Source organism: Pezoporus occidentalis, unplaced genomic scaffold (assembly GCF_034315485.1).
Source record: "Pezoporus occidentalis ecotype Australia unplaced genomic scaffold, CSIRO_AGI_Poc_V1 ctg424, whole genome shotgun sequence".
Lineage (NCBI taxonomy): Eukaryota > Metazoa > Chordata > Aves > Psittaciformes > Psittacidae > Pezoporus > Pezoporus occidentalis.
The window spans coordinates 117,571-142,466 of NW_026915752.1; the positions used below are offsets into that span (position 1 = coordinate 117,571).

Consider the following 24,896-nt stretch of genomic DNA (forward strand, 5'->3'; position numbering starts at 1 on the left):
AAAGGTTTGGGTTTTTAAATGAAAACTTGAGATACTTGTCAGCAATCAGAATTCTGTTCTTTTTTTTTTTATTTTTTTGAGTTGAATAGCACCTCTTTGCTCCAAAGCCTAACAGCAGAAGTGTTCCTCCCTGTAGGAGCTGCCCCTTCCTGAGGACTGTCCCCTTCTCAAGCCTCTGCCCTGTGTTAAACAACACTGGAGCTCGGCCCCCTGTGAGCAGTTAGAAACCTGCTGGGTAAGTTCAGACTGTCAAGAAGTCTGGCACTGCCTTTTTCTAATGTCAGGGTACTGCTGTGCAAGGAAACTCAAGTGTTTTAGGGGAAACTCTTGCTGTCTCACGCTCACTTCTTCATTTTTAGGGGAGATCTAGTAACAAAAACACAGAGTTGGAGATGGGAAAACAGTGAAAGGGAGGATAGGCTTGAAGGTGGTGTGTGAACTCACAGCTGAGGGGATGAGTCTGTGGTGATGGTTGGCTCCTAGAGCTGTGCTTATAAAGAACAGTGAGCAGCAGGATGGAGATCCAGGCTGGGAGCTGCTGATCTCCCCTGATGCTGCAGCTCAGCCCACACTGAGGCTGTCGTGGGTCTAAACTCTTTACCACGGGAGTATTTAAGGTGGGCAGAAGGTTTTCTTAGCTGCATTTCAAAGTTAGGTCTGATTTTAAACCCACAACTTGTTTCCTTAGCCTTGGCAAGACATGAAGCACCAGCAGGGTTTGGGGTCATGGCTTGCACAGCCGCTGCCTGTAGGGAGCTGGTTGCTCAGGTTGTGATGAATCGTAAGGCCACACTTAACCCATGTGCTATTTTCTGTCATCCTGGTCAATGTGCCCAGCTGTTTGTGGGCTCCCATGTGCGTGGTTGTCCGGGTAGATAACAGCTCTGCCTTTGGAAGGGTGGGAAGTTGGCTTTGGAGTGGGATCACTGGGAAAAGGGGCTTTGTCCCCTCACCAGCAGCTCAGTTGTCAGGGTTTGGGCTGTTTCATATGAGGCAGGTTTGGAACATGCTGGACACTCTACAGACCAGGTTTAACTTCAAAGCTTGATGTTTTGGTGAGCTCCTTGATACTGGCCTGAAGAGCAAAGACTAAGCAGGAGGCTTGGATTGTCTCTTAACACCGCAGTTACCAGCTGCATTACCTCTTGTTGTTTCTTCGCTTGTCTGTGAACCACAAGCTTCATTTTCTGGTTTTAAGTTCTTTTAAGACAACTTGCCTATCTAGAATAAGAAAACTCTTTTGATCTCCTAGATTAATGCCATCGAGCTGGCAGCAGAGGAACTGTGTGACATGCCGACCATGAACAGAGGAGTTCCAGCTCAGCTCTTGTTGTCAGGGGTTTGGGTTCTATTTGATGTGGACCAGAGTGGGAAATCCTTTTCTTTAGAGATACCTCAACAACAGCGAAGGGTATTTTTGGGAGCAGCACGGAGAATGTGCTCCAGGAGGGGGAATTGCACTATGGCCTTGGTTAAGCCCAGCCTGACCTTCAGGCAGTGCTGCTGGCACTGCAGTGTGTCTCTGCTGCAGGTTTGCAATGCCTGTGACCTCCCAGGAGAGAGAGCAGCCCCACGTCTGGTCTAGCAGCTCATGTGGGGTTTTTGCTGCTGGTAAGCACCCAGAAGGGCTGAGTCAGCAGGTTGTGCAGAGGGACTGTGCCAGCTCCCAGCTTAGTGTGGAGCCAATGGTTGTGTCCAACCTGTGCTGAATGTCACAGCGCTGGCTTGTGGAGCTTGTCCTGAAGCGCCTCTGCAGGCATCTGCGTTGTGGTTTGTATAGATGTGTGTCATCTTGGGAGCTGAATGCCAGGGACAAAGGATTGCTAGAACCTCATCTCTCTTTCACCACTGGGAAGAAAAAACACATTTTCTAGATATTGAAAAGACTGAACCTGGCCTGCAGGGAAGAACATGCGTGTAATTGAAGTGAGGGAATGGAACCCCAGCCTTCAAATTCTCTTTGACACCACTGAGATTCTGTTTCTAAAGGCAAAACTGTCCCAGTGTGTCCCCAGTCCTGAAGAACTCTGTGTGTGATGTTAGAATTGGGTGGTTCTAGGAATTAAAAAAGAGTTCTTGATGCTTTTGAGCTTTAACTTTTATGGCGAAGTTCCCCGTTTTGCTGATGTTAACCTGGAAGGGAGTGTTCACTGGGGAGATCTTGACCCTATTTCCAATCAGGATTTTCTTTTCTATCCAGCAAAAGGTGGCTGGCCACCTCCAGGGAACCGGGTGCGTGGGTGACATGACACCAGGGGAGCTGGCATACTGGGGACCAGCACTTGCTGTTGAGACAGGGTTTTCCGTAGGTCATCTGCTCTCCTGCTCCTTCCCCTAAACCAACTCATGGCTGCCTTGTGCACAGTGATGGTGGTGATTTGTTACGCTTCTCATTTCCTCACCTTCATGGCCACAGCCAACTTCATTTAGTGACTCAGAGGAACATTTGACTTTGCCTTCTTGCGAACAGCTCCATAAACATCCCTGGGACGATGGGTCACTGTTCCCATTGCAGCACTGCAGTCCCTGGCATGTTGCTGTTCAACACACAAAGTGCTTTGATTTTCTTGAGGGTCATGATAGGAGGTAAGTCAAACAGGTCAAATCCTCTTGACTGCTTTGATAGGGGTGAGCGTGGAAAGGGGTGAGGGGCTGGGGAGCAGAATGAGGTGTCTAGTGTGTTCTTTTTGGGGATGTAGGGCTATGGGAAGACAAATCCCTTTAAGAAGTGGCCTGGGACCTCAATGGATGGTCAAAGCTGAGTCACTGCCTTGTCTGTGCTGGAGTTGTGCTCATTTCCAAGCGTTCATTTGTGATTAATCAGTCCAAGGTGCTGTTACTGAGCTTCATGGGGTATTTTTAGTGAAAGCAGCCGCATGGCACAGCCCAGCTTGGAGCTTTCTCTCACCTTCAACTGCTTCAACTCCTCCAGCCCATTCCTCCCAGCCTGACTTTTTGCCACACAGTATCTGTGGCACTTCCAAACCTGGCTTTGCAACAGAAATTTCCCTCTTTTCCACACGCTCCTGTCTCGTGGGGCTGCAAGAAGGTGGTTTTCCTGGAAGCTGCGTCTTGGGAGGGTGGGAACCTACCATTAGCTTAATGTCAGGGCCATTGGGTTTACGTTTATATTCATCTCTTCCATGATTGATACTGTCTAGAATAAATGGGCAGAATTTAGAGGGTGAGAACTTGGGTCATTCCTCATGTGTCACTGCCTGGGGGCTTTGCCCTGTGTTAGAAGACTGTGCTGGGTGGCAGCATCCCTACTGTCCCCTTCCCCTCCAGCAGCAGATCGATGCTGCAGGCAAGAACTGAGCCCAAGGCCTCAGGCTTGTTGAAATAGATTTTTATTGCATTTCTGCAGGTTTTACAAAAATATGACAAAATAAATTAAAAAGAAATAAATAACCCCCTTCAGTTCTGTTAAATTCCCAACACAATAAAACACAGAAAGGAATAAACCAATCCAAACGCCTCCCTCCTTGGCACAGTGACTGCCCCAAAGAGGGAGATCCCAGATGGGTGCCTGCTTGTAGAAATACTTTATTATAGGGAGAAATGGTTAAAAATGCCCTGGGCAGGGGGGTCCTGGGGGCAGCAGGGCCCTGCCCTCCCCTTTGCAAGCCGGATGGAAAGAGATGGAGCCAGGACTGTTCCTCTCAGGAGGGAAGAGGGATTGAAGAAACTCTCTTTAAGCCCCGTGTGTGTTTGAGGGGGGCAAAGCTGAGCTGGCCCTGAGCACTCAGTGACGTGGAGAACCAGGAGGCAAGGGCTGAGCTTTGGGCTCTGCAGTGCCCAGGGTCCTGCAGGCAGGGTGCTGAGCCGAGGCTGGGGGGATTGGGTTACCTGTGCCCCCAGCCGGGCTGGGCTCTCTCCTCGTGCTGTGCTTTAACTCTCCAGGGCATGGCTGTCTTGGTACCAGCCTCACTGCGCCCCAGGATCCCAGGAACTGCTCCAGGAATCTCTCCTGCATCCTGTGCTGCTGCGAGGGGACGTGGCTGGGGTGCCCCTTGCGCTCCCAGGGGCTGGCCCCCGGCAATGTGGGAGATGGAGCCTATGGACCTGGAGAGCATCCACAGCCCAGGAGCAGTGGATAAAGCCTTTGCCCTCTTCTGCCCTTATTGCTGTATAAAATGGCTTGATTTGAAGACAAACACAACTAATACATGACATGTAGAGAGAGAAACAAGGATGGGGGGAACAACCTGATGTTTTCTACAGCCCAGGCCTTAGGGAGAGAGGGATGCGCTGATGCTGTGAGGCTGCCCAGGCCTGGACCAGGCACAGTGATGGGGCAGCCCCGGAGCCCCCTGCCTCTCCCCTGCTTGCTTTGGAGATGGGTGGTGGCTAGTGGCAGTGGGGGGCTGGATGGGTCCCCTTTGGGGTCCTGTCCCACAAAGCGAAGCAGAACCGCGCAGAGCCGCGGCTGTTAGCGCTAAAAGTACCACCGGCCCCGGCAGAAGCGAAGCGGCTCCCACCCCCCTCCCTGCCCAGGGCTCGCGTTGCGTTCCCCCCCGCCCCCCCCCCCCCGGTCCCACTCCTTCCCCCAGGCTCCGGCACAACCCCCGCGAGTGCCTTATTGCGAAATCATTCCAGGAAATGGGAAAGTGGAGCGGGAGAGGCCGGTCCCGGCTCGCGTTGCAGTCGCTGGGGCTGCTGCCCGCACCTGGCCGGGCTCTGCCGTCACATGAAGCAGAGCAGAGTCGCTTGCGTTGGGGTTGGTTTGGGTTTTAGTGCAAGAAATGCTGCCCGTGCATGAGAATCCGGGTGCTGGCGCTCGCCCCCCTCCCTCCCGGCCGGTCTTCGGGCAGGACAATGTCCGGTGCTGGGAAGGAATCCACATGGAGGCTGCCAGGAGCAGGATGGAGCGGTGACTGTATGGCAGGAGCTATAGGCACGGGTGAATCGGGCTCCTCTCTCCACCATGGTCTCATCCCTCTGCCATCAGAGACATGGTGCTGAGCCCGGCGAGCTGATCCTGGTGGATCTGGCACCACTGAGTTCTCCTTGTCTCCTTGGGCTGGACCACAGCATCTCCCTGTGAGTCTCTTCAGGCTCACATCTGGGCTCACAGCACAGAGCCAGACTGGGGCATCTCTGGTGGGGCACAGGAGGGGAACCTGTCGGGCTGCTCTGAATCCAAAGCCACGGCCAGATGCCACTTACACCGACGGCTCTTTGCTGGGTGTCCCTGGTGCAGGATGCAGCGGGTCCCAGTGGAGGGGCTGGAGGGACACAAGGGGATGCAGCACAGGGGAACAGTGCAGAGCGAGGGGACAGCTCCTGGTGTCAGGATGGCGAGGGGAGGTGAGAGGGTGGCGACAGCAACGGCTGCCTGGAGAAGGGAGCGCTCATTCCCACTCATCCCTGCTCCCCCACAGCTCCAGTTAGAGTTTATAGCCCCCGCTCTCCTCCTCCGCCCGGCTTTCCGGCTCCTCACGGCTCCCTTCCTCCTGCACCCCATTGAGATGGGACTTGCTGGGCACTGGCCGCTCACCCATGTCCATCGAGGGGCCGGGGCGGGGCTGGGGGGACGCAGTGGCCACGGCACCATTGCCCCCAGCCCCTTCAGACTTGCCGAAGTTGAAGAGCTTGCCGGGATTGAATGGCTTGGTGGGCGACTGCACCTTCTCGGTCCCCGTGTCCCGCTTAGTCTCGGGGGACTTCAGGAACTTGAAGCTGAGGAAGCCGGGGAGTTTGTTCTCACTGCCCGTAGGGGACTGGGGGGACCTGGTGGTGGCCGTGCTGCCAGCCCCAGTCCCCCCGGAGAGGAACTTGCCCTGCAGAGGGATGATCTGCTTCAGCTTCATCACGTTGTTGGTGGCCAGGAGGGAGCTGGGTCTCTTGGGCTTGTCGGAGCCGCTGTGCGAGCTGCCCCCAGAGCCTTTCCCTTTGCTCTGGCTCTTCTCATGGGCCGGGTCCTGCCCGGTGGCCTCAGGCTTGGCCTCATCCCGGCTGGATTCCCGCTCCTTGCGGGCCTGGTACTCAGCGTGTCGCTGCCGCTCCTCCTCCTCCCGCTTGCGCCGCTGCTGCTGCTGGAAGTGGTGCTGTGCCTGGCGCTCGTGCTTCTGCAACAGGGACCCCATCAGCATCGGGACACCCTGCGGGCGTGCTCAGCCCCAAGGAGGGGCCTGTCCCATCCCAGCAGCCCCTACCTTGAAGGCCTCACGGCGCTGGTATTCCAGCTTGGCCATCTCCTCGGCCACCCAGGCGGGAATATCGGGGATGGCCACTTGGATGATGTACTTCAGGAACAGGGCGAAATGCTGCAGGGGGATCAACATGGTTCTGGATGAGCATCCCCACCCCGGGCACTGCTGCCCGCTCCTGAAACACACCCCAAAAGGGATGGGGGGACTGGAGAGACCACACAAGAACAGCCTAGGGGGTTAAACACCTCGTCGTGCACCAGGAGACCCTACAATAACAGCCATGGACACAAGCACCATACCTCTAGCACCACCACGGAGATGATGGCTCCTTCGGGGCTGAGCCAGGGGAAGAGGCGCTGGAGCTGCCCACACTGGGCAATCAGGTAGCAGTTGACCACGATGGCCAAGACACCCATGGCCTCCATCACCTTCTGCAAGAGCCACAGTGCCAGGAATGAGCCCCCCAAGGGAGGGGGGACCCCCATGTCCCCATCACCCCAAACCCCACCTGCCACTGCCCGATGCTCTCAACACGTTGGCCAAAGGGGCGCTGGAGCCCTGTGCACAGCTTGAAGGCATCGCTCCGGATCTCGATGATGTTGTTCACCAGCGCGCACATGGCAGCCAGGGGGAAGGCAGAGGAGAAGAGCACCACGTACCCGAACTGGATGAACATCTCCTGGTAGTCCTGGAACGTGTCCTGGGGAGGATGAGGAGGAGGAAGGGTGTTGCAATGGGGATAGGGGGGTGAATGCTGCATCCCACCAGCTCCATGTCCCTGCTCACCTCATACTTCTTCATGCAGCTTTCCACCTCTGCCTGTGTCAGCTGCGTGGAGTAGTCCTCCTCTGGCGGGTCGATCCACGATGCACGGTTGCGCTTCGTTCCTTCCTCCTCACCCTCGTCTTCCTCCTGGCTCTCCGCCACCCTCCTTCTGCGCCCGGCCCGCGGGACCACTGCGGGCTCCATTGCCTTGACCGGGCTGCCGGGGGCACCTTCGGCCTCGTCCTCGTCCTCGCACAGCTCGAACACGGACGCGGGGTCCATGCCCTTCTCCACCATGGTGGGGCTGCCCTCCTCCAGGAAGCTCTCATCCTCGGCGCCGCCGGGCTCGGTGCCGCGCCGCTCCGCCTTCTCAATGAAGCTCACCTTCTTGAGCTTGAGCCCACAGTCCAGGGCGCTCTCCTCCTCCGAGTCTGACTCTCGGCGCTCCTCCTCCTCCTCCTCCTCCTCCGGCACCCCGCAGCCGCCGTTCAGACACTTCTTCTCGCCCCGGGGTCCTTCGGAAGGGGCCGGGGGATGGCGGCGGGGGACGAGCAGGCAGAGCAAGGCCTGGGCGAGCTGGCGGAGGCTGCGGAGGTTGAGGTCCCCGCGGCGCAGACGCCGGTACAGGTGGGGCTGTGAGACCTCCCTGACGTTCTGCAGGAACTGCCGGGTGATGAGCAGCGTGGCCAGCATCTGCACGGGGACACGGGGGGACAGGGGCACGCCGTCACACCCCCAGGGACAGCACAGCGGGTGCGGTGTCCCTGCATCCCCATCGCCTGGTGCACGGTGTCCCTGTGGCATCACCCCGGCCCCGTTCCCACCTCCTGTGACCCCCCCCCCGTTGGTGACAAGTGATGGTGGGACCTCAGCTTGTGCCACCGACCAGAGCAGAGCCCGAATCCCTCCCGAAGGGCAGTGTGGGGGTCCCGAGGTGAGGTGCAAAGGGATGCCCACCCCCCCCCCGCAGCCCCACTCCTACTTTGGATATTCCCAGTCTCCAGCAAAAGCCCAGGAGGCCCTTAAAGAAGATGAGAGAGAGGTGGAAGTGGAGGAGGATGAAGGGGAGGAGAGCCTCTTTGAGCTGACGCACGAGGCTTTGGGACAGAGAGAAGATGAGCAGGAGCTGTGGAAGGGACAGAAGAACAGACAGACAGAGACAGAGAGACACCGTGAGCGGGAGCGGGAGCTGGGACCCTGCACAGCGGCAGCAGCAGCCAAGGACCGCGGCGGGGGCTCGCGGGGGCACCCCCTCCCCCGGGAGGAGGGGACACGGTGACAGGGATGGGTCGAGGACGTCGGTCCGGACGGTGCCGAGGGGGGCTCCGGGCGGAGCCGCTGCCCCCGGGCGCGGCCCCTCCTCACCTCCTTCAGCCGCTCCATGTCTTTGAGGTAGAAACCGATGTAGAAAAGACTCAGGTATGAATTTACAAACTGAAACTGTGGGAGACGAGGGCGGTGAGCACGGGGGGGCACCGGGACCCGCCGGTCCCATTCAAACCCCTCCGGTCCCCTCCATCCCCCTCCGGTCCCCTCCAACCCCCTCCGGTCCCCTCCATCCCTCTCTGTCCCCCTCCATCCCCCTCCGGTCCCCTCCATCCCCCTCCGGTCCCCTCCAAACCCCTCCGGTCCCCTCCATCCCCCTCTGGTCCCCTTCAACCCCCTCCGGTCCCCTCCATCCCTCTCTGTCCCCCTCCATCCCCCTCCGGTCCCCTCCAACCCCCTCCGGTCCCCTCCAACCCCCTCTGGTCCCCTCCATCCCTCTCTGTCCCCCTTCATCCCCTCTCCATCCCCCCCGGTCCCCTCCATCTGCCCTCACCAGGACGATTTTGATGATGAGATGCTTCTCGTAGGCACTCTGCAGGCGGTAGTTCTCTGCAAAGCAGAGGAAGGGATTCAGGATGGGGGCTCAGGAGAGGGGATCCCAGCACCCAGCCTTGCCCACAGCACCCCTGGGTGCCATCCCCAGCATACCCATGTCATTCAGCCAGTATGCGATCTTCTTGTAGAGTTCATCGCAGGCAGTGACGATGATGGCCAGGAGGATCTTGGGGAGGAATCGGATGATGCGGGGCAGCTCTTGGATGCTCAGCACGAACTCCTGCAGGGATGGGGATGGGGATGGGTGAGGCTTAGCGTCGGGGGGGTGCTGCCAGCCTGGAATGGTGGGATGAGACTCGCCTGGAGCTGGAAGCAGCCCAGCATGAGGAGGAAGACGAGGGAGAGGCAGGTGAGGCAGACAGGGAGGCTGACCAGGCTCTGGAATAGGAGGCGCTTCCATGGTGGGTAGTAAAACTCCTCCGCACTGGTCACGGGGCTGATCCTCTTAATGCCCTAATGAAGGGGGGCAGGAGCTTGTCACCCTCCCCACATCGGGCGCCCCAAAGGAGCCCCCCGTGACCCCAGCACAGACCTCCCTGAGGGGCTCGTTGTGGTCAGGGGGAGCTCAGCCAGACCCAAACACAGGGGATGCTCCCAGCCATAGGAACCACCCCCCCCAGCCACAGGAACCCCCGGCCACAGGAACCCCCCAGCCATAGGAAGCCCCTATTCATAGGAAACCCCTCCCCAGCCATAGGAACCCCCTATTCATAGGAAACCCCTCCCCAGCCATAGGAACCCCCAGCCATGGGGACCCCCTCTCAGAGCCAGGGCTCACCCTGAACTGTGGCCGCGGCTCCTCAATGGACTCAGCCGGGGTGTCCAACGTCCCCCATTTGTAGGCGAACTCGGCGCCGCGGCGCTTCCACTCCTCGAGGAAGAGCGTGGCCCAGATGACGTTGAAGATGGCAAAGACCACGCAGCAGATGTCCTGGCTGGTCTGCAGGAACAACAGCACCCACTGCACCAGGGCCTGCACCTCCTGTCCCCAGCATCCCCCCACCCCAGCTCTGGGGAGCCCCATGGTGCTGCTGCAGCCCCATCACCATGGGCTTGGGAGCTACAGCGTTCAAGCACCATAGGGAAAACGCTGGAGCAAGGAGGGATGGAAAGGTGGCAAACAGCCCCTCTGAGCCCCAGAAACAGGGATTCACCCCATTTCCTGACCCCTCTCACCTGGTCGTTCTCAGTGAAGGTGTAGAGGATGGACCCGAACACTGCGGGGTACACCATGGCCGAGGTGTAGAATCCCAACCAAGCGAAGTACATGGCGATTTTCACCCCAAAGTAGTCGCAGATCTCATCTGTGGGGACCATGAGGGGGGCAATGAGCAGAGCTGGGACCCCCCATTGTGCCCACGCCACCCCCCTCGTCCCCATACCAAGAGGTTGGGCCTCGCACACCGCCTGCACCCAGGACTTCATGAGCCGCTTGAGGATCCTCTGCTCGTGCAACGGGAAGACCTGCTGGATGACGCCGCGGGCCGCCAGCTCCGGGACTGCGCCGCAGGGCACAGCGTAAGGGATGGGACAGGGGGGACACAGAGCAACCCCCCCCGGGTGCGTCCCCGCATGGCCCCAGCATGGAAGAACAATGGGGAGGTTTGGGGTGGCCTGCGTGGGGATGGGGACACGCGGTGACAGGGGCGCACTGGGCAGCTCCGTACTCACTGATGGGCTGCCCCTCGAGGAAGTGGATGTTGTGCAGCGACTCGCCCTGCTTGGCGCGCAGGTTCTCCAGCCAGTACCTGATGATGTTTTGCCGTTCCTGCAGCACCGCAGCGGGGTTCAGCCCCGGGACATGCTCCCACCAACCCCTAACCCTAACTCCATCCCTGGACCGACCTCATCCCCAGTTTGGGGGGTGGCTGGATCAGTCCCTGATCCCCTGCTTCACCTGGGGAGGGCAAGAGTACCTGCCTTCCCTGCATCCCTGCCCTGCAGCCCCACATGCCCACAGCCCTGCATCTGCACACATCCCTGCATTCCCACATCCCCGCATTCCCACATCCCCACATGCCTGCATCCTGGCATTCACACATCCCTGCATCCCGGCATCCACACAACCCTGCATCCCGCATTCCCACATCCCTACATGCCTGCATCCCGGCATCCACTCATCCTTGTACCCCTGCCTCCCATATTCCCACACTCCTGCATCCCTGCACCCCCACATCCCTGTATCCCACGTGCCTACATCTCTGCACCCCTGCATCCCCACATGCCTACATACCTGTGTCCCCACATGCCTACTTCCCTGCGTCCCCACATTCCTGCATCCCCACATCCCTGTACCCCATATCTCTGTATCCTTGCATCCCCATGTCTACATCCCTGCCTCCCTGCCCCATGTCCCTCATCCCTTGCATCCCACCTGAGAGGTGAAGAAGTAAAGCTCATTCTCGATGTTCTCATAGATGTAATCCTCCTCGCAGGAGAAGCTCCGCATTCCGCCTCCGAACTCCGCTTTCACCGGCTTCCGCAGCCCAATCTCATCGGCCCCACGCAGCAAACTGCAGGAGGAGGGGACAGCGCTGGGGACACGGCGGGGGACACGGCGGGGACCATGGTAGGGGCTGGGGACGCAGCCAGGACCCCACCTCTCATAGGTGGCAGTGACGAAGAAGGCGTACACACGGGTGTGCTTGTGGTGCCGGACCTGCACGATGAGCTCAGGGATGCCGAGGCGGATGTGGTTGAGGAGCCAGAGCAGCGTGTGGTCATCGGTGGTGTCTGCACGGTGCTGCTCAGCACGGGCCACATCTCCCAGCGCAGCCCCATCCCAGCCATTCCCTCCCCATTCCCGCTGTGCCACCACCCAGAGCAGCTCCAGCAGCTCCCTACCCGGGAAGGTCATGAGCACGTCGCAGTTCTCTGTGGGCACCGTCTTCATCCAGGCCTTGTGGGACATGATGTAGCGCCCGGCCTGGAGCAGCCGCTTCCCGAAGAGCTTATCTGCAGGAGGGAGGGAAGGAGGGAGGGGATGAGCAGCCATTGGGGCACCCCCAGGCCCCCGGGAACTGCACCCCAAAGCACCCAACTCAGCGGCCGGTGCATGGGGTGGGCGCAGGGACACCCCGTGTGTGTCTGTCTCCAGCAGCGCCCATGGCAAAGGTCACGGTCCCGCTCCTGGTGACGCCGGCCCTGGCTCAGGTTTCTCCTCCGGCAGCTCCCAGTGCCCAAAAAGGCCCCCGACAGCTGCCGGGGAGGAGCCGGGAGCGTGTCCAGGCACCCATGGGTGCTGCTGGCCATGGGGTGCCCCACTGCCAGCCCCCCCCTGCCGCTCACCTCCTCCCGCAGCCCCTCGGAGGGGCCGAGATCCGGCTCCAGGAGATGGGAAAAGGCAGGAAAAACGGGGAGAGCGGAAAAGCAGCCGGTCTCCATGGAAACCCAGGGAGGCCCCGCATCACCGCAGAGAGGTGGGATGGGGACAGTCCCCAGGGCCCCTTGTCACCCCCCTATCGGGTGCCGGCGCAGAGACACGGCCCCTCTCCATGCTGCGGGGTGTGCACAGCGTGGGGCCAAGCTGTCCCCTTGCCCAGTGTCCCCATTTCACCTCCTGGGATGGATGGGGACTGGGTGCATCCAAAACAGGCAGGGAGGGCAGGATGGGGCTCCCTGGTGGTGCTGGGGAGCCCTGTGGGCCCCCACTTGCCCCTGTCCCGTGCTGGCTGTGAGCCCGGCCACCTCCCTGCCTCAGTTTCCCCTCCAAAGCCAGGGTGGCAGAACCAGGATGGGGCCTCTCCGGCTGCCCCAGGGCTGGGAAGGTCCCGGGGCTCCGGAAACGCTGCTCACAGGAGGACCTGGCAGCCCTGAAAAACAGGAACTGCCGGACCTGCTCCCCCAGCTCATCCCTGGGGATGCACCCGGGCTCCGGACACCCTGCCAGGCACCAGGGCTGAGACCTGGCAAACTCATCACCAGGCACCACCAAGAAGGGGCTGTGGCGCCAGGCTCTCAAAGGGCTCCCTTGTCCTGGCACCGTGGGTGAAGCTGGGGATGGTGCCAGGCTGGCGGGAAGCCACCCCCAGAGTGGGGCCAATCCTGCTGCCAGGGGCATGTCCTGCACCCTGCTGCTGGGGTGCCGGGGTGACAGGGTGCTGGGGTACCACTGTGCCAGGGACAGGGTGCTGAGGTACTGGGCTACCAGTGTGTGAGGGACAGAGTGCTGGGGTACTGGGTACCAGTGTGGCAGGGACAGGGGTGCCAAGGTGCTGGGGTGCTGGGGTGCAGGGCAGGTGTGCAGCGCTGGTGCCAATGGTTGCCTGTGCTCACCGGGCCTTGCAGCAGTGCTGAATTCACCCACTCTGGGTTATGTAGGCCCTGGCATGGGCAGGGCAGCAGAGGAGCTGCACACGCGTGTGCATCAGCTGCAAACAGGGGCGATGCTGCGGGGGGACAGGAGGGATCTTCCTGCCCAAGGTCATGGCAAAAGATGTGGATGAACTGCAGAGGGGTCCCCAGCATCGTGCCTGAACCCCAACCCCACTGGGGCTGAGCCCTGGGGTCCCCCTCACTCCATTGATCCCCAGCCTCCCCCTGGCAACCAAACTGGCACAAGGGGCTCACTGCTGGCCTGCAGCATCCCAGCCCACCCCCAAGACATATTGTCCCCCCCCCTCCCCGTCCACCAGGGCCCTGCTGCTCACCTTGGCTCTCTGGGATAAGGTCATGGGAGCTGCAGCGTGCTGGGAATGACGCTGCCCCACCGCCGAGCGGAGCCCGCGGCCACCGGGGAAGGTGCTTGTTGGGGGGAGCGGTGATGCCGCGTCCCGGGGGGGCACACAAAGTGGGTCACCCTCCCGCAGGCAGGAGCCCCGCTCGGCAGCACGGCAGGCAGCAGGCCCTGCCTGCACCGCCTGGCCGTGGGGAGCCCAACCTGGCCGTGGGGGTGTCACCTACCCCTGGTGCCACACTGGGGGGACATCCCAACCCCAGCTTGGGCACTCCAAAACCAAGCCCTCATCCTGGCCTCACTGCCCAGATCTGTCCTGGAGGGCACTGAGCTGGTTGGGGGGGGGCAAAGGCCTGTCCGGGGGGGGGGGCAAACCGGCTTTCCTGGGGGGACTGCATGGCCTCGGTGTGACACGGGGTGCGCATGGACCCGGTGCTGGGCCGATGACTGGGGACACCGACCTGTGCATGAACACCGTCCCGAGGGGGCACGGGCCAGTGCGGGGGACACACACACACAGCCCCGACCCCCGCAGGACCATGGATCCCCTCGGGCTCTCGGACCCTTCCGGAGGGTTGCTTAGAGCCGCACCGGGGACTCGGCCCGTCCCGTCCCCGGGGAGCCGCATCCCGGCCGAGCCCCGCCGACATCCGCATCGAGCCGCAGGGAGCTGCCGTCCCCGCTCCCCACCCCGCAGCCGCAGCCCCGACCCCGGCGGCGGCTCCCGCCCGGTGCCACCTTACCCAGGACGCCGGTCGGGGCCGCCGGTTCCGTTCGCTCCTCCCCGGCCGGGGCCCGCCGGGGCCGGTCTCCGTCCTGCGCTGCCACCGGCGGCTCGGGCATGGTGCGGGGCTCGGCGGCGGGGGCCGGTGCATGAGGCCGCCGCGGCTCCGGGCTCGGGGCCGGTGCCGCCGGTGCCACCCGAGCCGCTGCCGCCGCCGCCACCGGGGCCGGGCGGGAGGAGGGACAAAGGCGGCGAAGCGGAGCGCGGTGTTCCCGGCCCCTTTAATTGTCTGGTTGGCCGCTGGCTCCCCAGCGCCGGTCGTACCGGCCACGCGTGTCCGGCCGCGCCCCGTGGGGTGGTTCTGCGGGACCGTGGCGGCGGCGACACCCCCCGGGTCACGGAGCATCCCCCCCGAGCCGCGTGTCCTCGCATACCCCCGGGACTGACACATGTCCCCGTTATCCCCCCCCCGTGAGTGCCCCACGTCCCCATTTCCCCACCCCGGGACTGCCCCACATCCGCATCATCCCCCCCCCGAGCTGCCCCCTGCATCCCCACCTCCCCGTTATCCAGCCTGCCCCCGGCCCCCCCCCCCTCCCATTCCCTTGGATCAGGCTTTTCCCTGGAGCCCTGAGGGGGAGCTGGGGGGGGGGGAGGGGGTGTAACTCGAGCGGGGCCGCACTCTGATATTTCGGGAGCCCTCCTCTGTGCCTCCCCTCCCTTCCCCAGCCCGGAGCCCTCACTCTGGGGGGGAGGACCCCTCCACCCGGCGGGTCCTGGGGGTCAGCGCAGCCCCCCCTTTGAGCCCCTTTCAGAGGGGGCATTGGTGTGCGGGTACCCCTGTGCCAGGTCCCGCTTGTCCCCTTGCCTTGCTCCGCACACCCGCTGCTATTCTGGGGTAGGGGCTTAGTGCCAGCGCTAAAGAGCGGTGCCACAAGGAGCTGTCCCCTCCCCCGGCATCTGGCGGGGGGGACGGGACGGGACGGGACAGGCTGGCACCTCTCCCAGGCCAGGCCTGGCCATTGGCCCTGTCTTAGCTGGGCACTGGGTGACCCCATCCCCTTTCGGTGGGTCCCGAACCCCCACAAGAGCCTCCTGGGACCCCCGTGAGGTTGGGTGAGGAGGGGGCTGAGGCACTAAGAGCTGGGGGGGGTGGGAGCGGTGGGTGGCCCAACGAAAAGCTTCTGCACACAGGGTGGGGTGGGGTCTCCTGGGGCCTGCCCTGGAGCCTTGAGGCTTGGGGGGGGGCACCCGAGTGCCCCAAATCCCTTCGAGAGAGACCCCCCACAGCCCCAGAGCTGGGCCCGCTCCCTGCTGATGCTCTGTGCTCCCATCCCTCATCCCTGACCCGCAGGGCAGAGGGAATCTGGGGGAGGCTTGCGGGATGTCTGTAGGATTTAGCAGAGGAGGAGGCATCCAGCATCCCCGGGATTCCAGCATCCCCGCCTGCATCCCCGCCTGCATCCCTGCCAGCATCCCGGCCATGCTGCTGTTTGCTCCTCCCTGCTCCTGCGCCTTTGTCTGCATGGCCGTCCCCGCCTTCCACAACACTGCCACCCCCCCCCCCGGCCACCGCAGCCGCCCTCAGCCCTCCGCGGCCCCAGCAGCCCCCAAACTGCTGCAAGCTGAGCCGATATTTGGGGGACCACAGGAAAAGACTCCCCCAGAGTAGGGGGAACCCCATTGTCATGGCTGCTCGTACCCCAACCCCTGTGCACCAGCTGGCTGCCTCAACCCCCCACCCAAGGCTGTGTGTCCTGAGGATGGGATGGAGACAGGGATGGGGTCCTGCATCCTATGGCATCGATGGACAGCAGGATGGGGAGTGGGAACCTCGCGTGATGCTGCTTGGAGAACGTTTCTGTGGTTCATGGAGCAGTGGGTGGCTGCGGGTGCACATGGTGGGGGGTGCCTTGTGGGAACCCACATCCCACGTCCCAGGGTCAGCCCCAGCTCCCGCTGCCGGCGGAGATGCAAGGGTACGTGGGGGGTCCCAGGGAAAGAGCTTGACTGGGTGCGGAGCTGGGGCTCAGCCACTTGGGGGGGGGGGGGGATTGCCCAGCGTGAGGACCCTGAAATAGGAGGGTCCCAAAGAGTCCAAGTGCTCCTGAGGGCAAAGGGGATGGGGCCCAGAGTGGGTGCAGAGCCGGGGTAGGAAAGGGACGGGGCATGAGGGGTTCTGCCCCCCCACCCAGGATACGGGGACCCCCACCTCAGGGCTCGGAGGGTTATTTGAGGGTGCAGCCGGGGGTCGCGAGTTTGTTGCTCCCGCCAGGCCCCGCACCCACAGAGCAGCACCGCAATAACCGGGGGAACCCCCGGGGGGGGCCGCTGCACCCCAATAGTCTGTACCCCTCGAGGGGAGCACCCGGGGGGCGGGAGAGGGCGGGGAGAGAGCGGGGTTTGCAGCCCGGCGGGGACAGGCAGGGAACTGGAGGAAAAGGGAGAGAACGGGCAGGGAACGGGGTGGAACGGGAGGAAACGGGGAGAACGCGCCGGGAACTGGAGGGAACGGGCAGGGACCGCCGCGCCCGGGCGGAAGCGGTGGCTCCTATAGAGCTTCAGACGGCGGGGTGTCATGGCTGCCCACTGACCAATCAAAAACGGGATCGCGGCATAGAGCCCGCCTCTGGTAGCGTTCTGGCCAATCGACGCACGCAGATGGGCGGGGCGAGGCGCCGGCGCTGAAGGCCACTCGGGGTGCGGGCAGAGCGGAGGGGACTCATGGCGCTGCGGAGGGCGCTGGCCGCGGCGGGGCGCAGGTTGGGGCACCCGGGGCTGGGGCTTCCTCGGGGGGGGGGGTGCTCCAAGAGGGGTGCAGGGACCCCGGTGTAGCGGTAGTGCGAGGGAAGGGGGGGCACGGGCAGTGGGGGTGTCTCCTTCTACCGGGGGTGCACAGGGAAAGGTGGGGTGCCCCCAGTGCCTTTGGGCGGATGCACCCCAAAACAGAGGAGTGGGCGGGGTGCACGGAGGGGGCTGCACCTTCAGGACGAGCTGTGGGGGGAGAGGGGGCTGCACCCCTGCATTCTGCTGCCTGCCCGGGGCATGGTGGGGTGCAACCTGCACCCCTGGCTTCTGGGGGGGCAGAGGGAAGGGTTTGCGCTCAGGGTCCGCTGGGAGCCCCCTTGGGTCTGTGGAGGGCACAAGGAGGGGTCTTGGGCGGGAGTGAATGTGAATGTTGTGGTTGGGTATCCCTGCACCCCCTCTGTCCCATACGGGGGTGTGGATGGGGTGCCCCCCACCGCTGCACCCCTTCTCCGTGCTGCCTGCCCTGTCCCAGGTGTGCGCAGCGCCTCTGCTCCGCGGCGTGGGGGGACACCATCTTCGCCGTGTCCTCCGGGCACGGCCGGTGCGGGGTGGCCGTGATCCGGACCAGCGGCCCCGGCAGCCGCGGAGCTCTGCAGAGCCTCACCGGCCGCCCCGCGCTGCCCCCGCCCCGCGTCCTGGCCCTGCGGCGCATCCGCGACCCCGCCACCGGGGAGCCCCTCGACCGCGGCCTCGTCGTCTGGTTCCAAGGTGGGCTGAGCATCGGGGCTCGGAGAGGGGGGCTCGGTGCCTGGTGGGGGTTTTGGTGCCCGGCACTGTCAGGGCTCAGCCCCTTTTGGGTTCCCCAGCACCATGTAGAGGGCTGAATGCAGATGCCAGTGGGGATGGTCCTGGTGACCCCTTTGCACCAATCCTATATAGCTCCAGCACAGCTGGTTACTGGGGGGGGGGGGGGGGCGTTGGGGTCTCCCTTGAGCCCCCTCAGAATCGCCTGTGAGGTCAAAGCATGCCATGGGACAGGAGGGGATGGGGTGCACCAGAGCCCACCCAAGCATCATCCCGGCTCTGCAGGACCCCAGAGCTTCACTGGGGAGGACTGCGCCGAGCTGCACGTGCACGGAGGGCCGGCGGTGGTGAGCGGGGTGCTGCGGGCGCTGGGTGAGGCTCCCCCCGTCCGTCCTTTCCCTGCTGTCCCCTCGGGGGGGTGCCCCCAGCTCGGGGCTCACCATGGGGCCGGCAGGAAGCCTGCCCGGGCTGCGTCCCGCCGAGCCCGGGGAGTTCACGCGCCGAGCGTTCCGGCGTGGGAAGCTGGACCTGACGGCAGCCGAGGGGCTGGGGGACCTCATCCGTGCCGAGACCGAGGCGCAGCGGCGGCAGGCGCTGAGGCAGATGGAGGGGGAGCTGGGCCGGCTCTACCAGCGCTGGAGCGACGCCCTCACCCAGGTAAAGGTGTTGGGCTGCGGGCTCCGATCCGCCCGCCTGCATCCCGCCGTGGGGACACGGCGCTGGGCAGTCCCCACGGAGCAGCCTCTTCCCTGCTCCGCAGGCTCTCGCCCACCTTGAAGCCTACATTGACTTCAGTGAGGATGACAACGTGGAGGAAGAGGTCTTGTCCCAAGGTGAGGAGTGGCAGGGAAACGGGGCGGGGGCTGGGACACCCCATCCGTGTTGTTCTCAACGTGATTCCTGGTCTCTCCCTGCAGTGGATGCCACCGTGCGGGCGCTGGAGCAGGAGATTGGTTCCCACCTCCAGGATGGGCGCCGTGGGGAGCTGCTGCGGGGGGGCGTCCGCGCTGTCATCGCCGGCCCCCCCAACGTGGGCAAGAGCAGCCTGCTCAACCTGCTGTGTGAGTGGGGTGCGGGGGACGAGTTTCTCCCTCCGTGGGGACAGCAGCCACCAGTGGTCCCCCATTCCAGGGGGCCTGGGAGGTGTTTCCCTGCTATCATCTCCTGAGCCCTGCACCGTGTTGTGTGTGTGTGTCCCCAGGCCAGCGTCCAGCAGCCATCGTGTCACCAGCAGCTGGGACAACGCGGGACGTGGTGGAGGTGGCCCTGAATGTTGGCGGTTACCCTCTGGTGCTGAGTGACACGGCTGGGCTCCGCGATGCCACCGACCCCGTCGAGCAGGAGGGGGTCAGCCGTGCACGGGACCGGTGAGGATGGGGGCATCCGGGCTGGGCTTACCCCCCGAACCCAACCCCAGGGGCTGGGGGGTGGCTCTGAGGGGGCAGGATGTGGCCCCTTGCTCTACCTTATTGGCTGTGTCCCCCTCTCAGGCTGCGGGAAGCAGACCTGGTGCTGGCTGTGCTGGACGCCACGGCAGTGCCCCCCGAGCCGGCGGGGCTGGGGGCTGTGCTGGGGTCCTTGCAGCCCCCCACCACCACCCCCTGCATCCTGGTGCTCAACAAGGCCGACCTCCTGAAGGGAAACGGGGGGTCCCTGCGTGCTGCCTGTGCCCAGGGACAACCCCTGCCCCCCGTCACCTTCCTCTCCTGCAAGACGAGCGAGGGGCTCGACCACCTCCTGGCGCTGCTGGCGCGGGAGCTGGCACGGCTGTGAGTGCGGGTGGCAGGCGGGGGGACCCCCCTATCCCACCCGGCTCCAGTGGGTGCTCCAATCCTTTCATCCCCCTCCCCAAGGTGTGGAAACCCCCTCTCGGGCTCGCCCAGCCTGACACAGAGCCGGCACAGCCTCCACCTGCGGCAGTGCATCGCGGCGCTGGCACGGTATGGCCAGGAGCGCCAGAGCGACCTGGGGCTGGCGGCTGAGCGGCTGCGGCTGGCGCGGCGGCACCTTGGCAGCATCACTGGGCACGTGAGCACCGAGGACGTCCTCGACATCATCTTCAGGGACTTCTGTGTTGGCAAGTGATGGGCACAATGTGGGGGTCCCTGGCTGCAATGCCGCCAGCTGTGGGGCCGCCAGTGTCGAGGACCTGCACTCTGTTGAGTGCAGAGGAGCTCGTGCCTCCATGCTGCCATTAAACCATGGTGCCTTTTGTGGCTCTGGCGTCCTTCCCCATCCTTTGTCCCTGGTGGCTGCAGAGCTCGGTGTTCCCATGCTGGGCTGCGGTGTTTTCCTGACTGGGGGGAGCGTGTCCCGAGCCCCAGACATGGAAAAAAACACTGGGAGAGGCCCCATTTCCTGGCCAGGAGGATAAACAAGGAGCTGGAGTGGCTGGAAGGGAAAAGCCACCTCGGGCTTCCCCCCTGGGGCATCCCATGGCATGGCAAATGTGGGGCTTGGCACCCTGCTGGGGTCCATCCCTGCCCCCCAAGTACCCCCCACAGCCCTGGGAATTAGCGAAGGAGTCTGGGAGCCCCTGAGTTCAGCTCCAGCTCAGAGAGCTGTGGGGTGCCCCCAGCCCTTGCACCCAAGTGGTAGCTTTGGGCTCTGCATCCCCAAAGATGGGTGCTCCTTGGGGTCCCCCTGCTCTCCCACCCCTCCTCTGGGGCTCCCAAGCTCTGCAAGTGCCTGATGCTACAAGTTTATTTGTAGTGGAGCTCCAGGAGATCCTCTGGCAGCGAGCTGGTCCCCCAGTAGCTGGGACATGGGGGAGCCCCTCCATCAACCCAATTCCCATCCTGGGGGCTGGGCATGGATGGGGGTATCGGTGCTGACCCCATCCTTGGGCAGTGGAACACAGCAGGAGCACGTTGCTGCCTGTATCCCAGGATGGATCAGGTTTGGGGGATCCATGTGGGACTTTGGGGACCTGAATGCGAGCTGGGGGTGCTGGCTGGGGCTGGAGAAGGGAATGGGCCACGCTGGGAGCTGTGCGTGCTGGCAGGGGATGGCGTGCGGGCAGCCTGGCCAGCAGGAAAGGCTCTTTCAACAGGAAGGAGCGGGAAGCACGGCCATAAATCAGCGAGTGGCAGGCGGAGATTCATCATGGCCCCGGTGCGGCCTGGGGGACCGAGGGGGCTCCGTGGCAGGATGAGGCTGCCAAGAGCTTCCCGCTCGCTCGGCCTTGCACGCTTCCTGCCCCCAAGGAGAATGTGAAGCTGGGATGGGATGTTCCCACTCCCCATCCTGGCCATGGCCTCTGTATCCCGCTCACAGGCATGCAGACACTCATGTGGCGAGCAGTGTTGGTGCTCAGGGCCGGCTCTATTTACAGCTGCCAAGTACATGCAGGGGGGAGGTGAGCATGTGGGATGGGATGAGCGCAGGGATACAGGGAAAGGGACAGGGAAGGGTGGCCCCGGCTCCCGCTGCACTGGGGTTGGGATGGCCAAGGGCTTCCTGCTCGCTCTCGGCCAGGATTTGCCATCTGTGCTGCTGGAAGCGCTGCCTAGGCTGGTCCTGGAACCCCTCGCTGCTGTAATCCATGTGAAGCTCTGCTGTTAGCCGCTGTGGAGAGGGCAGGATCAGACCCTGGTGCTGCTCCCCCGCCTGGTATCCCCCCAGCCCAGTGAGGTCCCGCGCCAGCCCCCCTCACCTGGGGATCTTGAGGGTGGATGTGTACTGCTCCATGATCTTCTGCACCGAGCGCTGGATCTCCTCCGCATTGATTTTGCCTGGTGGGATGGAGCAGCCCTGAGCAGGGCTGGGTGCCAGGAGGGAGGGGGGCCAGCAGGGTCCCACAGAGCTTCCCCCCTACAACTCACCCATATTCCCAAAGATGCCCTGGTTCCGCAGGGCATCCACAAGGGTGCTTGTGCTGGCGAAGGGTCCCGGCCGCACCCGGGAGCCTGTGATGTCGAAGAAAGTGTCCATCTGTGAAGGAGAGTATATGGAGGCCATCAGTGCTGTCACTGCTGCCACAGCACCCTGGGGTGAAGGGGACCTGAGGGTGCTGCGACCTCTTGTCTTTGCCCAGCGCATAAGCGTGGCTGTGCTGGGAGAAATGCGGCCACACACAACAAAGACCCCCAGGTGCCGGGGGATGTCTCCAGCATCTCCCTCACCTTGGAGCCCATGCAGATGCTGAGCTGGTCCTTGAAGTACCAAGCCTGCGCGGCTGCTTTGCTCTTCTCCTCCAGCTCCTTGCCGAGCTGCTCCTTCTCCGCCAGCAGCTTCTTCTTCTCCTCCTGGCCTCCCTTGACCTGCTTCTCACTGCCCTGCAGCCGCTTCTCCAGCTCCTGCTTCTCCCTGGAGCAGTTCTGCTGACACTGGCTCAGGCTCGCCTCGCACACGCTCTTCCCCACATACTTGGTGTCGCGGTCCTGCTGCCAGAGGAACAGCCTCTCCGTGCGCTGGGTCAGCCAGTTGAGCTGGTCGTGGACCGCGGTGCAGCTGTAGGGGCTGAGCATCTCCTTGATGCGCTGGAAGGAGTAGCTGACGTCGGACCTCAGGGTGCTGCACTCCTGCTTGTGCAGCTCCAGGTTGTGCCGGGTGGACTCGAGGAGGCTCTGGCTGCTGCGCAGCTCCTGTTGGCAGCTCTCCTGCTCCGCCGTGGCTTTACTCAGCAAAGCCCCCTCTTTGCGGCAGTTCTCCTCCTGCTCCTTCTTGGCCTGGGCTGCCTGGTCCAGCTGGCTCCGCAGCAGCACCTTATCGGCTGTACAGGGGGATGTGTGGGGTTGGGGTGTGTGGTCCTCCCCCCCCCCCCCCCCCAAATCCCACCCCACACCTTGGGGGAACACCCATGGGTGCTGTCATCCTGCAGTCCCACCTGCGCAGCCTGCAGTGGGTCCCTGAGGGGTGCAGGGGGTACCCCGGGTGTTGGGAAGGGGGTGCCCAGGGTGGGGGGGTTCCTTACTGCTGCAGCTGGCGTTGATGAGGCCGATGGTCATGTGGCACTCGTCCAGCTTAGTCTTCTGGTAGAAGATGATCTTCATCATCTCCTGCAGCTGAAGAAGGGTGAGGAAGAGGAGGGGGGGTTAAAACATATCCCTGACCCCCACAGTGCCTCCCCCTCCCCAGGCACTGCTGAGAGCACTGGGGGTTGCTGAGGCTGGGGAGGATGAGGAAGAGAAGAAAGAGGATAAGGAGCAGGATGAGGGTGAAGAGGGCTTCAAGATTGGAAGCCCTTAGAGCAGAGACTGGGACCCGTCCCGGGGACTTGTGGAGGGCAATTTGTCATCGCCAGAGGCTCTGCCCCCAGCACCCTGTCACCCATCCCTGCTGAAGCTTGCGGGGCTTGAAGCTTGTGGGTCCTTGCAACACCCATGGCTCGCTCGCTGCTCCTGGTACCCAACAGGGGGCTCTGCCATCCCTCCGCAGGGATGTGTGCTCACCTTGGGGATGGGGTTGGGAGTCTGGGAGCTGTTGCACTTCTCCAGCTCCCGTTGCACCTTCTGGGCAAGGGCCTGCAGGCTCTGCTTCTCCTTGAGGGTGGCATTGAGCGTGCGGGTCAGGTTGATGTTCCTTTCACCAAGGGCAATGATCTTGCTGTAGCGATCCTGGAGCTGCTCCTCCAGCAGCCGGAGGTGAGTGTCGGTGCCCGCCTGCGCGTTGCCATACACCATGAACAGCACCAGCCCCAGGATGATGAGGAACTGGATGAGGGAGATGAAGAGGAAGATGTACTTCACGTAAAACCCACAGTCCTGCTTGGGCATCACTTCCTTGGCCTCCAGTCCGAACTTGGCCATGGGGTAGCTGCTCTTCTCCATCCCGCTGATGCTCTGCTCACCCCAAGCCCGGGGCAGCCTCTTTTTGGCCAAGCCGGGGCGGAGCGTTCTCCCGACGCTGTGTTTATCTTGCTCCAGTGAATATTTCCTTCTGCCGGGCTCCTTCCTGCCTCTCCGGATGCTCCCGACCCACCGAGTTATCACGACGCAGCTTCTGTTTGCGAGAAGACGACTGTTGCGGTTGCTAATGGGCAAGGACCAGTTCTGATCCCAAAATAGCCCCCAGCGCGGCCGGGATGCCCTGGGATGAGTCCCCAGGGCAGGCAGGGTGGGATGCAGCTGCCAGCACTCGCTGGGGGGTGATGGAGGAGGATCCTGCGCTGGGTTGGTGCCGGTGCTGTGTCCTTGTGGTGAACGGTGGCACATGGGTCACTGCTGGGTTGGTGGCACACAGGGGCTGATGCTCTGTGTCCTCTCCTGCACCTCCCAGGTAACTTGTGGGCAGGGGAAGGATGGGGCCAGGCCCTGGATCGTCAGTAGGGTGGCCCTGGGCTGGGGGGGGGGGAACCTGTGGCCGTGGTACCCATGGGTGCTGTCACACTGTAGAGTCACCATCCAGCTGCAGGGCCTGGGAAGCTGCTCCCGGTCCTGGTCCCTGCGCAGGGACATCTCTGCTGGGCAGAGCAGCTGATGGAGGGGAGCAAGGGGCAAATCCAGACCTGTCCATTCCCATGGGCACGGCCAAACGTCTGGTCTGCTGAGGAAGCCCAGCCAAGCTCCATGTGGAGCACTGGTGGCCCTGGCCCCATGTGTGGCCCTGGCCCCACGGTGGCTCAGCCCAGCTGAGCATGAATGGAAAGAGCCACAGGGTGGGCGCTGTCTCCCCTGCCCTCTTCCAAATCCGGGGTGCCCACACCAAGCTGAGGGGAGAGCCTGCAGGTGCGGGCTGGCTTGGGGACAGGTTGGGGACACTGGGGGGGGGGTCCTTGATACAGGGAAAAGGGGCGGCAGCCGGCACAGGCAGCACTGGGGGGGGGGGGGGGATGTTGTCTCTCCAACCCTCAGCACTCGTGAGCACAGATGGGGGGGCTGGGTTGAGCTGGACCATGGTGGGGTCCCAGCCATGGGCATTTCCAGCCTGTGCCCCCCCGCGGGAGCGCTGGGATGTGCCCTGACCCCCCCCAGGCTCGGCAGGATGCCTGGCCAGGGCTGTGCCGGCGCTGACCCCAAGCCGCTCACTGCTTCCTGCCTCCTGGCTGCACCGCGCTCCCTGGGGACCGGGAAGTGTCTGCGATGGCCGGGATGGTGTCAGGCCTGGATCCATTCACCGCTACTGCCGTTTCCTTCCTGAGCTGCAAATAACGGTGAGTCACCCCCTGGCCCCCCTGGTCCCGCTGCCGGGGCTCGGCCGGACC

At 63.2% G+C, this 24,896-nt stretch overlaps 3 protein-coding genes across 10 annotated transcripts; 1 reads left to right on the top strand and 2 right to left on the bottom strand.

Annotated features, from left to right (window-relative positions):
* Positions 1 to 4,715: 4,715 nt before the first annotated feature.
* ANO8 (anoctamin 8) lies at positions 4,716 to 14,626 on the bottom strand. Of its 6 annotated transcripts, none has more exons than XM_062634389.1 (18): positions 14,220 to 14,626; positions 11,646 to 11,756; positions 11,402 to 11,534; positions 11,176 to 11,314; positions 10,473 to 10,569; positions 10,184 to 10,300; positions 9,978 to 10,105; positions 9,580 to 9,762; positions 9,102 to 9,254; positions 8,895 to 9,021; positions 8,740 to 8,795; positions 8,286 to 8,360; positions 7,903 to 8,046; positions 6,942 to 7,613; positions 6,664 to 6,855; positions 6,455 to 6,586; positions 6,159 to 6,269; positions 4,716 to 6,071 (listed from the first exon to the last, which is right to left on the bottom strand). In XM_062634389.1, exons 1-18 carry the CDS (start codon positions 14,317 to 14,319, stop codon positions 5,391 to 5,393), a joined length of 3,351 nt encoding a protein of 1,116 aa, XP_062490373.1. In that variant the 5' UTR covers positions 14,320 to 14,626; the 3' UTR covers positions 4,716 to 5,390. The 6 variants fall into 6 exon arrangements, with proteins under 6 accessions (XP_062490373.1, XP_062490374.1, XP_062490376.1 ...); XM_062634390.1 differs by having other exon boundaries at positions 9,580 to 9,741; positions 14,220 to 14,624; XM_062634392.1 differs by lacking the exon at positions 14,220 to 14,626 and adding an exon at positions 12,090 to 12,601.
* A 2,249-nt stretch (positions 14,627 to 16,875) lies between these two features.
* On the top strand, positions 16,876 to 19,968 carry GTPBP3 (GTP binding protein 3, mitochondrial). Of its 3 annotated transcripts, XM_062634397.1 has the most exons (9): positions 16,876 to 16,962; positions 17,481 to 17,716; positions 17,987 to 18,124; positions 18,207 to 18,409; positions 18,513 to 18,585; positions 18,670 to 18,813; positions 18,954 to 19,119; positions 19,243 to 19,521; positions 19,606 to 19,968. In XM_062634397.1, exons 1-9 carry the CDS (start codon positions 16,925 to 16,927, stop codon positions 19,835 to 19,837), a joined length of 1,509 nt encoding a protein of 502 aa, XP_062490381.1. In that variant the 5' UTR covers positions 16,876 to 16,924; the 3' UTR covers positions 19,838 to 19,968. The 3 variants fall into 3 exon arrangements, with proteins under 3 accessions (XP_062490381.1, XP_062490380.1, XP_062490382.1); XM_062634396.1 differs by having other exon boundaries at positions 18,038 to 18,124; positions 18,513 to 18,813; XM_062634398.1 differs by lacking the exon at positions 17,987 to 18,124.
* A 1,077-nt stretch (positions 19,969 to 21,045) lies between these two features.
* Positions 21,046 to 23,624, bottom strand: PLVAP (plasmalemma vesicle associated protein). Its single transcript, XM_062634395.1, has 6 exons — positions 23,146 to 23,624; positions 22,668 to 22,758; positions 21,877 to 22,466; positions 21,577 to 21,685; positions 21,408 to 21,486; positions 21,046 to 21,319 (listed from the first exon to the last, which is right to left on the bottom strand). The coding sequence occupies exons 1-6, from the start codon at positions 23,521 to 23,523 to the stop codon at positions 21,313 to 21,315; spliced, it is 1,254 nt and encodes a 417-aa protein (XP_062490379.1). The 5' UTR covers positions 23,524 to 23,624; the 3' UTR covers positions 21,046 to 21,312.
* Between the last annotated feature and the right edge of the window lie 1,272 nt (positions 23,625 to 24,896).

Excerpts from the sequence above, each read along its gene's own strand:
- ANO8 (XM_062634388.1), bottom strand. The coding sequence starts at position 12,053 with ATGGCCAGCAGCACCCATGGGTGCCTGGACACGCTCCCGGCTCCTCCC. Across the intron at positions 11,757-11,842 it reads CCCCATGCACCGGCCGCTGA|ATAAGCTCTTCGGGAAGCGG; the intron begins GTTGGGTGCTTT and ends TCCCTCCTGCAG. Across the intron at positions 9,255-9,579 it reads AGCCGCGGCCACAGTTCAGG|GGCATTAAGAGGATCAGCCC; the intron begins GTGAGCCCTGGC and ends CCCCTTCATTAG.
- GTPBP3 (XM_062634396.1), top strand. The coding sequence starts at position 16,925 with ATGGCGCTGCGGAGGGCGCTGGCCGCGGCGGGGCGCAG. Across the intron at positions 18,125-18,206 it reads CGGGGTGCTGCGGGCGCTGG|GAAGCCTGCCCGGGCTGCGT; the intron begins GTGAGGCTCCCC and ends TGGGGCCGGCAG. Across the intron at positions 18,814-18,953 it reads CAGCCTGCTCAACCTGCTGT|GCCAGCGTCCAGCAGCCATC; the intron begins GTGAGTGGGGTG and ends GTGTGTCCCCAG.
- PLVAP (XM_062634395.1), bottom strand. The coding sequence starts at position 23,523 with ATGGAGAAGAGCAGCTACCCCATGGCCAAGTTCGGACTGGAGGCCAAG. Across the intron at positions 22,759-23,145 it reads CTCCCAACCCCATCCCCAAG|CTGCAGGAGATGATGAAGAT; the intron begins GTGAGCACACAT and ends ACCCTTCTTCAG. Across the intron at positions 22,467-22,667 it reads CATCAACGCCAGCTGCAGCA|CCGATAAGGTGCTGCTGCGG; the intron begins GTAAGGAACCCC and ends CCCCCTGTACAG.